The sequence below is a fragment of the Crocodylus porosus genome, unplaced genomic scaffold (genome assembly GCF_001723895.1).
Source record: "Crocodylus porosus isolate Cpor-Errol unplaced genomic scaffold, CroPor_comp1, whole genome shotgun sequence".
Lineage (NCBI taxonomy): Eukaryota > Metazoa > Chordata > Crocodylia > Crocodylidae > Crocodylus > Crocodylus porosus.
In genome coordinates this window covers 47828521-47842013 of record NW_017728931.1, presented here as the reverse complement: position 1 = coordinate 47842013, position 13493 = coordinate 47828521, and the positions used below count along the sequence as shown (strand labels likewise).

General features: G+C 40.9%; 1 protein-coding gene across 1 annotated transcript in view; it reads right to left on the bottom strand.

Annotated features, from left to right (window-relative positions):
* Positions 1-13493, bottom strand: part of BTBD11 (BTB domain containing 11) — a 289139-nt gene that overhangs the window by 95090 nt on the left and 180556 nt on the right. The window contains exon 4 of the mRNA XM_019544797.1: positions 4037-4241. Within this exon, the coding sequence (XP_019400342.1) occupies positions 4037-4241 (205 nt within the window). The remainder of the gene's footprint in view (positions 1-4036; positions 4242-13493) is intronic.

Genomic DNA, 13493 nt, shown 5'->3' with positions numbered 1-13493 from the left:
TAGAGGCATTTGAGGCCTCCTGTGGATGTGTGCACTGGCCCCCTACTCACAGCATTGCCCTGGCCCCTGTTGCTTACCTGTGTATATGTTTCGCTCGTCAGTCTAGGCTGGGCTCTACTTGTGGGTGCTGCTTGGTTTAGCGGTCCAAGGCTTCCTCCTCCCTCATCTTCCCCTTCCCCCGACAAGCCTCTCATTTGCTCCCTCTCACCCCCTCCCGCTCCCCGTGCTCCAAGGCTGCAGGGATTCCTACTCTTTTCTCTGCTTGCCATTAAGTTTTTGTTTTTTTGCAGCAAGCCTGCCAAAATCACAGAGAGCACCATTTAAAAAAAAAAAAAAAAAAAAGCGAAATCATGATTTCAGTAGGTCCCTGACTTATTGTGTAGGGTCAGGCCTGTGAGATGCAGATGACCAAGATGATGTTCCTCATGCTGCTCCCAAAAACCAGTCAGATGATTTATTTGCCAGCACTGCCAAACTCCAGGATCCAAATAGCCACCCTTCCATAATTAAATCATTAGCCTAAAAATTATGACACTGGGGGGGAACCACATGAATCTGGGTTTACTTATTTATCTCCAGATTTCTGAGTTCTTAGGATACACCTGGGTCACATCTATCAGCTTTTCTCTACAACTTCTTGACCCTGCATATTTTTTTTACAAGGAAAGGTGGGCCTAAGGATGAGCTCCAAAAACTCGGGAACTTGCAATGGTATTGCCTGTTAAATACAGATAAATATATACCACACGCCTCTTAAATGTAGATAAACATACCATATCCCTGTTCAGCGAAGAACAAACAGTATCTGACAGCAGAGAAATACTACATAAATGCTACTGGCCAGAGCTATTCAAAGGTAAAGCCTAATCTGCCATTCCTATACTGTAAACTTTGTAGGACTGGGACCATCTTCTTTGTGTGTGTATATTGCCTATTACAACAAGGCTGTTGCTCATAAGTATTAACAATAAAAAGAATGATGATGGTAGCCAAGATTTTCTGTTGTGTCCAGCTCCTTTAGTAGAGGAGCTGAAAGAACCACTGAGGAGCCAGTGGCAGCTCCCTGATTCTCAGCCAAGTTCAATGCCAATATCCATATACGTGAGAGAAGTTAAACTAGACTACAGCATGCTCTGGATGTATATCCTCCCTAACTATTAACAGTCACAGCATGCCACTTTTGCAAGGGCAAGGAGAGGGCATGCTACCAGAAGCAGCTGATTTCATGTAGGTTGAGGACTTCACCGTTTCAAGGAAATTTTCCTCTGGCCAGATCCCTCAGTTTCTGACTTCTTTGCACCAGAAATAGAAAGGGACCAGAGAAAAGGGAAAAAAAAATCTGTCTGCAAGTTATTTCTTTCTGTTTTACTGCCAGCATGGAAATAACTGCAGCAGCATGACAAAATAGGAAAGAATCTGAACTCTAGGTAAAGCACAAGGTTTAGAAATATTTTAAATATAAAAACTCATGTTTTAACAAACCCACTTTCCCAAAATACCTAATAACCCATAATGAAAACTGAAAATACTAGAGATAAGTCACAGCCCATAAAGAGTGCTTGTACAGCGTAAGGAATACCACTGGTATTCTTCGGTGAGGAAAGCAAAGCACTAAAGATTTTTAAAGCACTAAACAGAAGTCAGCTAAACCAATACCTATAATGAGGCAGCACCGGATGGTTATATCCAGCCAGTACAGGATGTAATACAACACACTTTAGTGGAAATATTTGGGCATATGTTTTACCCTGTATCACTTCCACTTGTGCTTTTCAGCTACTAACTACTAAAGCATGTTTGATTAGGCAATAGAAGAAATCTGTTCCTTCCAAAATTAACCACAAGCTCCTGGCAATAACACAGAGTACTTATTCTGGCCCTAACCACATTACCACCATTGCTAAACTGGCTTTCCAAACACAGAGAATTTGCCAAGCTAAGTATTAAAAAACCAGAATTGCCTCTGGTTTTATATAATCCCTATTTCAATAGCTAAAAGAAGTTATACATAACAGGCAATCACTGAAAAGGGAAAAGAGATGAAAACACCATATTAAAAAAAAAAAAAAAAAAGACTTTTCAAAGGTTTCTGTCCTTTGTCACTTTCCATTGACAGATCTTTAGAAAACTTGCAACTCTAGGACCTAAACCTGCATTCTTATTCATGGTAGCCTACCGGTTTCCATGGTAATACTCATGTAGGTAAAAGTTCCAGTATGGGGATAAAGATATCCTCTAACTTTTCATTGAAATAACCTTTTACACAGGATTGCTAACCCCAAATGTTCAACTTCATGAGGCTTCCCACAGTCATAAGACTGGCTAATAAATCACAAGATTTTTTAAAAAGTCATAAACTTAAGGTTCTTTTAATTCCCTTTCTGGCTCCTGAACCCTCAGGGGTCATGTTTCCCAGATCTTCTCAGCAATCATGAGAGCTTAAAAAATGGATAAAAGAAAGCTGCGCTTATAAATGAGATCTTACGACTTCAGGCACCAGTAGTTAAGAACAGCACCAAATATCATAAAATCATAGCAAGAATCATGTAGTCCAGCCCTGACACATATACAGGATTCCCCGTTCCCAGCCCACCCCAGACAGGATGCCCACCCCAGCCTCTTCTTGAGAACTTCCAGTGAAGGGGATTTCAGAGCTTCCTAAGGGACCTCGTTCTATTGCACTGCAAACTATTGCAAGGCTTGAAATAAAACCATGAGAGCTGGCAACACTGAACTTTCAGGGTAACTGATTCTCAGTGGTCCCTGTTTACATTTTTCAGAGAGACAGGAATGACTTACGATTCCTTACTTCACCCCATGGGCAAAACTCCAGTGGGCTTCAGTAGGACAAGAATTTCATCTTACAAGTTTTTCCTATACACCAATAAAAGGCCTGAAACAGTCAGGTACACCACGCTGTACATCTTTCACCATTACATTTTTCAAATGTGCTCTTCAAGATACAAACCTCATTTTAAAATATGCAGATCAAGTCATTATATGGGCAAGTTGCCATTAGCGTGCATGTGCAAATGAACATTTTTCTAATCCATAGTTTGGGGGTGAAAGACTGGAGGCCAGTTTGAAAATGTGACCAACTCGGCATGTGACAAACCTCATAGGTATTCATAAACTGTTAACAAGTCATACCTTCAAGTCCTATATGAACTCTAATCAAACCTCCCAACACACTTATGACTGAAGAACACAGGCATCATCCCTATTTTAGAGATGGGGAAACTGATGCAGGGACATTATGTAACTTGCCTTGGGGCACCAGAAAGGACTGTCATTCAGGAACTCCTTGTTCCTTGGCAGTGTGACTCCTTATCTGGAAACCTGTTTTGCTTCATGCGTGCACATGCAGTGCAGTGATCTAGCATGTATCACACAGTACTTCCTTCTCCCTGTCGTCTTAGGTATCAACTCAGCAGTGCTGTCTAACATGTCATTCTTCGTTTTCCTACCTTTGTTTCCTTTATTTATCACCAGAGATTGCATCCAAAGCAGAAAATCACACATCACCTGCCAGCCTGGTAAGTGGAAGCCCCAAGGTTACTCCTAAATGTAGACATGAGTCATGCCTGGGCAATCAGCATTGCTGTCTCACAGTCTATTCTTTATGCACAATATTCCATTCATTTTCCACTTCCCAAATTACAGTTGTCGAATCCTATTAATTTTTAGAAAAACACATTTAAACCCAAACCTGTTAGGTCAGAAATAGAGCCTCTAATTTTCCTTTCCAAAACATAGGCGAGCCAAATGACAAAGAAAGAAAAAGGAAATCTGTACCAAACACACATCTGGAACCAATCTGCTATATGTAGCCACTGGGTGTCACTTTTGATATATACTGGGTCAGCAAAGGAGCACTTCATTGCAAATGAAATTTATTTGAAGATGGTGATCCTAACCAAACTAGACTGCATTGTAATATATTGTGTACAGCCTGTAATTAGCAATTAGCCAGCAACAGTGATTTATTAACAAAATACCTTTATAAACATAATAAATCCCACAAATGAGATCTTACCTTTCATTCTGAAGTGTGACTTTTGAAGGTTCGACATTAGGGTTTTCCCATTCCATCTGTGGACAATGCATGAAATAGCAGAGAGTGTACAGAGCCTCAGGTTCCCAGTAGAGCGACCCCTGCTTGTGGTGCATAGGAGTCCCATTGCCATACTGCTTTGCATTGAGAGGCTGGAGGTGATGCATTGCTCGAGACACCAAGTCACCTGGAAAAGAAAAGCTGGATGGTGGCTACTGTTGTCACATTCTTCTATCCTAATCAAATGAAATCTTCCCATTTCCAGACAAAAACACCAAGCGAACTCTTTGTGCTTTTCATTTACATTATCAGGCTGGAACAAGACATGGCAGAACAAGATCGTGCTCATCATTCATTTATATTTTAGTCAAACTAGTTTTATGTTACTTAGTTTTATGTGCGGTGGGTGATACATATGGGCTGCAGAAAAGCCCACAAGAGTCTTGGGAGAATTCTTCTGACAAGTGCAACATAAGCCATCTTTCACTGGCCTCAAGTCCCAGTGGAGTCATAGCAGCTGTAGGCAGTCCTAGGAAGCTGTCATAACCCCAGGGGACCAAAACATGTGTTGGAGGCTCTGCCAATAGTCAGTGTTGTGAAAAAAGACACTAAAGCACCTTAAAGTCCCTTGTTCTTCGTTAAGGGGTGTGCTTTCATTAATTATATACCAGAAGCACCACTTAAATCCAGCCACTTGTCAAGCAGTGGTTGACAACTGAAAGGCACACAGAATGCTGCATGGACACAAGTGATGAGAGAAAATCCATCTTTTATAAAATATGCGACATAATCTTTAAAGAACTGGGGGAGGGGGGCAGTACAACACCCATAGAGAGAGAAAAAAAAGAAAATAACCTATGGGACTCCAACATAATCTAGCATTTTATATTTTAAACACCAGCATCTGTCTGCTTCATTTGGTGTCAACCAGTCTCCCTGCTCCTAACTGTTTACTTCATTGCTATACGGTAGCCCATCAAAAACACTTTTATGCATTCGCTCTGTTACTGGAAATGTGGAATCCTATTCAGTGCACATGATGAAGATTCAGGGAACAGGTGTACTTACCAATCTGAAGGCTGTCATTGCCAACTTTAAACTCTCTGTTACTAAAAATGATAATATTATACACAGAGCTTATGTTACACCCAGAAGGAAAGCCACAGTTTCTCAATCTCATGGCTTATTTTGGGATTGTGCAAGGGAACCAGACACATTCCAACATGTTGCTTCTGGCAAGCGATACATTCTAGTGCACAGTATTTGTTTTCCTTTTTACTCAATGTGTTAGGCCAAATTCCACCCTCAATCCCATAGGCGTAACCTCCACTGAAGTACAGGGAGCTCCATCTGTGGAAATGAGAGCAGAGTTGGCCCCTAGGCTCTGAAGAGCAATATGTAAAATCTCACCAGAAATATTTAACCAAAGTTCCACATAAGAGCTTGGCCTAACCCTCATAAGTAATCCTAATGTTAGCAAAACAGAATCCAGTGTAATAGCTGCCTAGGCTCCTACTGAACAGGATATGGTCCACCAGAAAGATACTTGTCTCTGACTATGGAGCTCTCAATTTCTTCACACACCAGATAAGGGAAATAAACTTGTGATAGGCAAACAGTGATCAATGAACTCAGAGGATAAGATTAGATTAGTTGACAGATGGGCAAACAGCCAGGAATATTTCTCAGAATTGTAGAGATATTAACTAATTAAATAACATAACTCCCCTGTGAGGTGGGTTGTTTTATATTACTTGCCGTGTGGAGGCCACTCTATTTAAGGCATACGCATAGCATTCTGAGAATTCCTCTTTTGGCAGGACAAATTGGGAAAATTGGTCTCTCTTCAAAGGAGACATTTTGTTTGAAAAGAAACTCTAAGTAAAATCCCTTTAGCTCTTCCTGAGTCCCACAATAACAGGGGAAAAAATACAGTTTTCCAATGTTAAAAATTACTCCCACAGTCTTTTCACCTTGGCAGGTATCTTGAACAACCAGTGCACACTGAAATTTGGATAAGAAATTGTTCCAACTGAAATGTGATAAAAAGGCAAGCTTGAAAGAAAAAATGATTAGCTAATAAAGGCAAGTTAGAAAATTTCTGTTTCAAAAATGTTCAGCAAGGAATCCACTGAGATTTTCAGCAAAAAACAGGGAAGCCCCACCTTTTAAATGATGTCACATTACACCACCTCTCTGTCCAGCCTCATTGGTGCACAGAATACTAACACCGCTGCTGCTGTGCTAATTTATATGCAAGAGAATATAAATGCCTGGCTGAAAACGCCTCCAAAAAACAAAGTTTTAAAACCATGAAGAGGAGAAAACCACTGGCCTGAAGAAAACTGCTGAGTCTAAGATTTTAGGGTTTTGATACAATTTTTGCTGCACTCTACAATATTCTTCTGATTCAAAGCTTTTATTTAAACATCCTTTCTGTCTCTTTCCACTGCCTGGAAATTGACATGATAGGGACCGACCCTATAGCCCTGGCACGCACAGTTTCCACTGAAGTCAAAAGGAGCAGATGCACAGAAGGCCAGAAAGATTGGCTTCACAATAGAAACAGACTGATTGCCAAGACTTGCATAAATTCATCTGAAGACAAAGAGCAACAACAGTAAAGGCAGAAAGCACTCTTTCCTGCCTATGCAGGGAATCGGACTCGATGATCTACTGAGGTCCCTTCCAACCCTAACATCTATGAATCTATGAAAACCTCACTCCTCGCCCATTCACCTACAGGAGACATACATTTCAAAGCCAGTTTATGATCAGGATGGTACTAGTGTCAAATTTCTTTTCTAACTCCCCTTAAGAGAAATCACAGAGATGATGTGCCACAACACTGCTACATGCAGCACTCAGGTTTTAGTGTCAAAATAAGACCATCGTGAAAAAGCAAAGCTTGAGGTAAGTTCTGCCCTCAGTTGGGCCCCCAACCAGCAAAACACTTAAGTAAGCATTCAACTTTAAGAACATGACCAGACTTAATAGACTGGGGCTTTTCACATGAGGTAACTCCATCATCTTAAATTGCATTGAATGGTGAGTTAATGAGGGAAGAACTTAGCTCATGGACCAATTATCAACATTAATTCATTTGTGCTCTACATTCTGTGCTTTAAAGGTTATAATTTTATGGAATATTTGACCATAGCATGAGCTCTACGCTAAGAGAGAAAAAAGACATACAAGGAATGACCTATGTGCTCTGTAGCTGAGCTAATAATGTTGCTGACATAATTCTGCAGACATCCTAGTTCCACTGGACTCAATGCAGAAATTCCTATTGATTTCAGTGGGTCCCAGATCTCACTATTTCACTTGAAAATGCCATTAAAAAAAAAAAAAAAAAAAAATCACTTCATTAATGATCAATTAATGCCAGTTTGTATTTATTATTCAGTCATATTTATGCAAGTCAGTATTGGACTAGAGTTTATTCTTTCCTTTTTTACATGAAAAGATTTTAACAGTAATTGGGTATATTAATAATCATTATTACACTGATCCATCGGAGATAGCCTGAAACTTAATTAATCAATGCTGCTAAAGCGCCAAGCTCTCCATCTGGAGAGTGTATAAGTGAAATATATTTTGACTGGGTGAGAGACAGAGGTGTCCAACTGATGAGCACCAGGCCAAGAGTCAGAAACTGTGAGGTCTGTTCCTCACTCTGTGTGGAGTGACAACCTACTCTTCAACCCTAAATGTGCTCCAGTTATGGGCTTGTCTACTGTACAAGTTGTGCCATGTTTGAACACAGATGTACAGAACTGAGTTAGCTATCCTGATAGTGACCACGGTTTTGCACTGAGCTGTAGAGCACCCCAATTCAAATCACATTACTCAGTCCCAACTATCCCCATTCCTCACAACTACATTCAACTATGTTAAAGTTTTGTAGTTTAGAGTAATTTTATCCCTGTGGCCAGTTCTCAAAGTTTAATCAGGCTAACAATACTCTCAAGCCTAGCTCTTGCCAACAGGAAATTATGTGAGAATCTCACCTTTCACTCAAAAAAAAAAAAAAAAGCTTCTAACCCTCATTTCAAGCGACTCTCAACTGTAGGACCCAAGTGATATAGAGACCCAAAATGGAAAGGCAAATAAACTCCCAAATGTATTATTCTTTAAAAAAACTCATGATTTAAGTTAATCTCATGATTTTAGAGATCTCTCTTGTGACTTCGGAGTGTTTGGAGCTGGTGGTTGTGCTTACATAATGCAGGAGCATACTGCAGTGTAACAAAGGTTGTCACTTGGCCCTTTCTGTATGTAGCGAAAGAGAAGGTTCTCTGGGGCCGTCAATTTGCTACCCATTATGAGCTCTAGATTCATACACACACAAGTTGAAAATTAAAAAATAAAATAGGTTATGTAATGTCACATGATGTGACAGTCCTGGTTTGAGGCAATGCTGCATATTTACGAGACATCTTCACTGACTTGAGGCCCAAGATCCGATGTGACAGGGAAAGTTCAGTAGCTTCCATCTATGTGCCAGGGATATTTTAAATATCAGGTAATGAACCTGGAGCACACAAGCTATCTGAAAAGCACTTGAGTAAGCACTTTTTGCTGGTATTGGTTTTCCAAAGGTTATTGTTGTTATTCAATGTGCTTTGACAGAACCACCCCCCCATCTATTTTAAATCTTGCCAAATGAGGGAGAAAAAAGGAAAAAGGAAAAAAAAAAGCAAAAGGAAGAAAAAAGAAAAATAAACGGTGCTTTCCTGATTTCCACCCTCTAGAAGTTCCCTGAAGAATCCAATGGTAGCTGTGACTATGGCCCTGCTCCTACAAACCTTGTTCAATTGTGGAAGATAGGGATGCTCAACCCCTGGCCTGCGGACCCGATTCAGCCCACAGAGCCTGTCATCCACGCTGACGGGATCCCCACAGATACCAACATTTGGCAGTGGGTGGGAGCAGTGGCGGCATTAATTGCCGCAACTCTGCTGTTAAATTTCAGGATCCAGGGGCAGCCTGATAGGCCAGACTGTGGTTTGCACACTAGAGCAGACACATGGGTCTGAGAAAGTGTGGGGGGCCTAATTCAGGTGCTGACCCTGCCAGGAATCCAGCCCACAGACCAACCCTGCACCACTTACCCTGCCCACAGGGCTAAAAGGTTGAGCACAACTGATGTAAGAGGTGCATGCTATGGGCCTGATACTGCCATGGCCACTCCCTTCTGAGCAGTCCCTAGTATGGCCAACCCTCGGTATTCCAAAGTCTTGTGCCACCTGTCAAAAATAATTTACAATGAAGTCATGATATTGTTTTTAAAATTACATTTAAAATTAATTAATACACCACAGCAGTTTTTTCTGTTTTTTTCCCCCAGCCTGTAGGCAGAAACTGCCCAGCTCTGCTCAAATGCCCTTACACATGTACATACAGAAATGACTTTGCCTGACAGTTCAAGGAAGAAGCTCTAATTATTCACTGTCTCAGCCCTTTAGTCTATTAGGTACAGGAATTGGCACTCAATCCTTCTCCACCCTTTGTCACCCCCACCCATGCCCTAGTCCCTCCTCTCTCCACCTCCCAGGACCCTGCCCTATTAACTTTAGCAATGTTCCTACCAGGGCTGAAGGCAAGCTGGGTATCATCCATTGTAAATCATGACAAAACCTGGAGATGCCAGACTGGGGCAGTTCAAGGTGGGAGGAGGTGGTTGTATCTCAGTAACAGAAAGAGCACAAGATTGAGAAGTGCAAATATTTATACCAGTAAGTCTATGTTGAAATTTCAAACCATGAAGTATAAAAGGAAATTTAAATCTATGAACATGTTTTAAAATTAAAATGATAGAAATGATGAACCCATGGCAGATAGAAACAGGGATGTACTTTGGAGAAGGAAGTTGCTTCCTTTTTATAATTCATAATGTTCTAGGGCTTTACATGCAGAAAAATACCTAAAAGACATAACTGCAGTTATGTGAAATGCCGCAGTGTTGCATACACTACATTCCATTGCTGCCTTGAGTCAATACATTTCATTGCTCTTGATCTTCTCACACCTTGGTACCATGATTATCATCACCTCAGTGAACACCAGCACCTCCTCGCTGGACCCATTCCAACTTCAGCTGTCAGATCTGACTGTCCTGTCCTTTTCATCACAGCCATCACCAGTTACTGTTTTCCCACTTGACCTCCCCTTAATAGCAGTTAAATATGCTAATGGTAGGGTCCAAAAAGAGCATGATTCCCAAACTAACAGACAAAAAACTGGATGCAAATTGGGCTATGAGATACCTCTCGTTGCCAGTGGGAGAAGTTCTCTCTGTGGGCTAAATCCTATCTCTTGACACAATGATAAGGTTAATGGTGACTGAAGCACTATAAAGGTGACAAAATGGAGCCCCAAAATGGGTCCTTGGGCTGCTTCCCTGACCTGCAGTTACAACATACATAGGGTCACAGATCTATTGCTAGAGCACTTTTTGAGTTTCAAAGGGAGATCTTTTGTTTAAATTGTAAAGAGATGGGAAAAAGATGCAAACTCAGCAGAAGCCAATTGTCTCGCTGGTGTTTAGATGCTGTGTCTCCTGTCTTGTTGCATTTTGGATTTATGTTTCGAGTGATGGGTCAGGTAAGAAAAAATAAATAGCGGTGGTCTATTTACTGTTCGGTCCAGGTTGCCTCGCGCCACTGCTGGAACTTAAAGCATGAACCTCTGCTGCCTGCACTAGATGATCCAACTCTGCAAACCACAACTTGCCTTCTAGGGTCCAGAGGTCCCAGTTTCATTCCCCATTACCAGCATCCCACCTGGAAGCACACTGTAATGTGACTCACAGCCTGAGTTCCCCTCCACTTGCATCCATTATTTCCATGTAAAACAACTTGAGCAGTTGGCTACCGCTAGGGAAATGAAGAGTCACAAGACAATTGGGTTGATGTTTAGACTGAAAAATTTCACTGGAAGCTCTAACAAAGGTAGAGTTGCATACATCTCTGAAAACTCAGAAAAGGTGTACAGGCTCCCTGCATGCTGCGGAGCCCAGCACTGTCAGAGGGAAGGACAAGATAAAGAAGAAGTATGGCAATTGGTCTATGAGACGTATGTGAATGTGTTGAATCTGCATGTGTGAATCTTAAGTTATTCTGTGTTGACTCGGTTAATGCAAATGCAGCATAGCTTTACTTTATTTACAATACAGTCTGTGCCTGCCAGTTGGCAGCACTCTTTCCCACACTTGTGGCTGGAGTCATTTATTTGTGAATGTCTTGAACAAACATAACAGCCTGCACCTGTACTGAGCCACCAACTGAAATCCCATACTCTCAGAGTTGCAGATGCAGAGCACTGTCCTTGGGATGCAGTAGCAGTTAATAGGAAGTGTTTTTTATTGTTCCACTTTTCCCATATGCCAAACCTATTTTCCCTGCTGTGACTGAGTAAAAGAGTAGGCTGTGTATCAGGTGACACAGGGAGATCTCCCTGGATGCATCACTGATCATTTCAAGAATACTAGTTTAATCATTCATTATTCCGACTTGTTTGCCACCTCCTCATGGGTCTACATATGATTGGGGCATGTGTGCATGCTGTGTTCAGGGTATCTCTTGCCAACCTGGCATTGGGCCTCATTGATAGCAACAGCCGTAGCATTTCACAGAGTCCCTATCCAACTCGGAATGATGACATTCTTAGGCCCAAATCCAACTCCACCTTCAGATGCATGTGTGTGTGTGTGGCTAACTTTAGCTGCGTAAGTGGCATTTTAGTAATTGGAGCATTGAGAAAAAAGTATTTCCCTGAAAGAATGGAACAGTCTAGGAGCTGCTCACTCTGGAAGGAACAAAGACACTGTACTAGATCTCAAAATAATGTGAATTAGATTTGTTGTTTTCTTACAGATCAAGAGAGAAATCCATCAGCCCAGCTTACAGTGAAGTATAAGATTAAGTGACTCTTAACATGAACAAAGATCGCTGTTTTGAAATCATTTTCTCCAATGCTTTGTTTCACTTGCTACATAAAAATTCTTATTTTAAGAAAGTTATTGTTTGTTTTATCACTAGTCACAAGCTCCTGAAGGGAGGAGAGGCTGAACCTGCATGGTAATTAAGTGGCTTGCATAGACTGGGTACGGTACCCAGATCCTGGGCTAAGAGCAGGACAACTGCAAATTTCTATCACAAGGTAGATAAGTGCATGAGGTCTTTCATTGTGTTGAAAGGGATCAAAAGAGTACACTAGGGCAGCTTGTTGGTAACCCTGACAGTACCTTTTTCTCCATTACTATTTGAAGCTGAATAGATGTGCTAGTCACATAACAATCTGCCTTAATTTCTTTTTGAGCAGAGAGGATAAAATGTGAAAGCCATTAAGAAAAGATAATCCATAAGCTCAAGGGTAGTTCTCAGGAGAAGCAAAGTTTAGAAAGAAATGGAAACGTCAGAGAAACTGTGGGATGTGGGCTTTTAAAGTCTGATCAAATACTTGGCAAATGCTGCCTTAGTGCTGACAGTAAATGAACACAATATTTGCAACAACTAGCTGTCAAGAAGAACACTGGAAAGCCAGCCACCCTTCCCGCAAACATGGATAGTCTAGCTTTTGTTTCCAAGTCTGGATTTAACCTCTTGTTTACAAGGACTCAAGTCAATTTATTTTACTGGTTCTATACTACTCACTCCTGTCCGCTGCAAAGGATTGAGACTAGATTAAAAGCCAAGGAAAGGGATGCTGACTTCCATCATTCGCTTGGCTGTCACTGTGAGCAGAAATGAAACACAGCATTGGCATATACAGAAACCTTCTCATTTACAGCTGAGGGGTGACCTTTCCTTTCATCCTTAGCAGTTTGGCAAAGTCTCCTAGAGTTCTGTGGTTTCTGAAATGTGTACATTCCAGATGGAAATGAAGTAAAACAAAAGGACAACAAACAGGAAAAAATCCTTAGAGGGGAAAAAAGAAAAGCCTGGTTCATGACTGGAAAAAATGCTATCTTACACATACATATACAAAAACAATCTAAACTAATGAAAATCAAATCTTATTCAAGGCTGAAAAGGCTCGATCTTAGCTCAGTTGTGCTCCTATTTGATTCACAGATACATCTGCAGAATACCCCAGACTAAAATAAAAATGTTAACTACTTACAGTTAATACCCTGATTAATACCAGTACTACCACTATTACTATTACTAACAACAACAAACACACAGGTACGCAGCTTGATATGACAAATGGCCATGCATGGAACAACTTTCCCTCCTCGGAAAGGAAAATAAACTGGCCATCTCTTGATTCAAAACAAGTTAGAAGCTTTCCACACTGCAGAATATACATTTGAAGATACACCCTGACCCATACTTTATCCTTTTGTGCCGCCATAATGAAACAGCAGCAACAGGGCTGACAACTAACCATAAATTTACTGACTATTCATTAAGAAAAAAAAAAAAAAAAA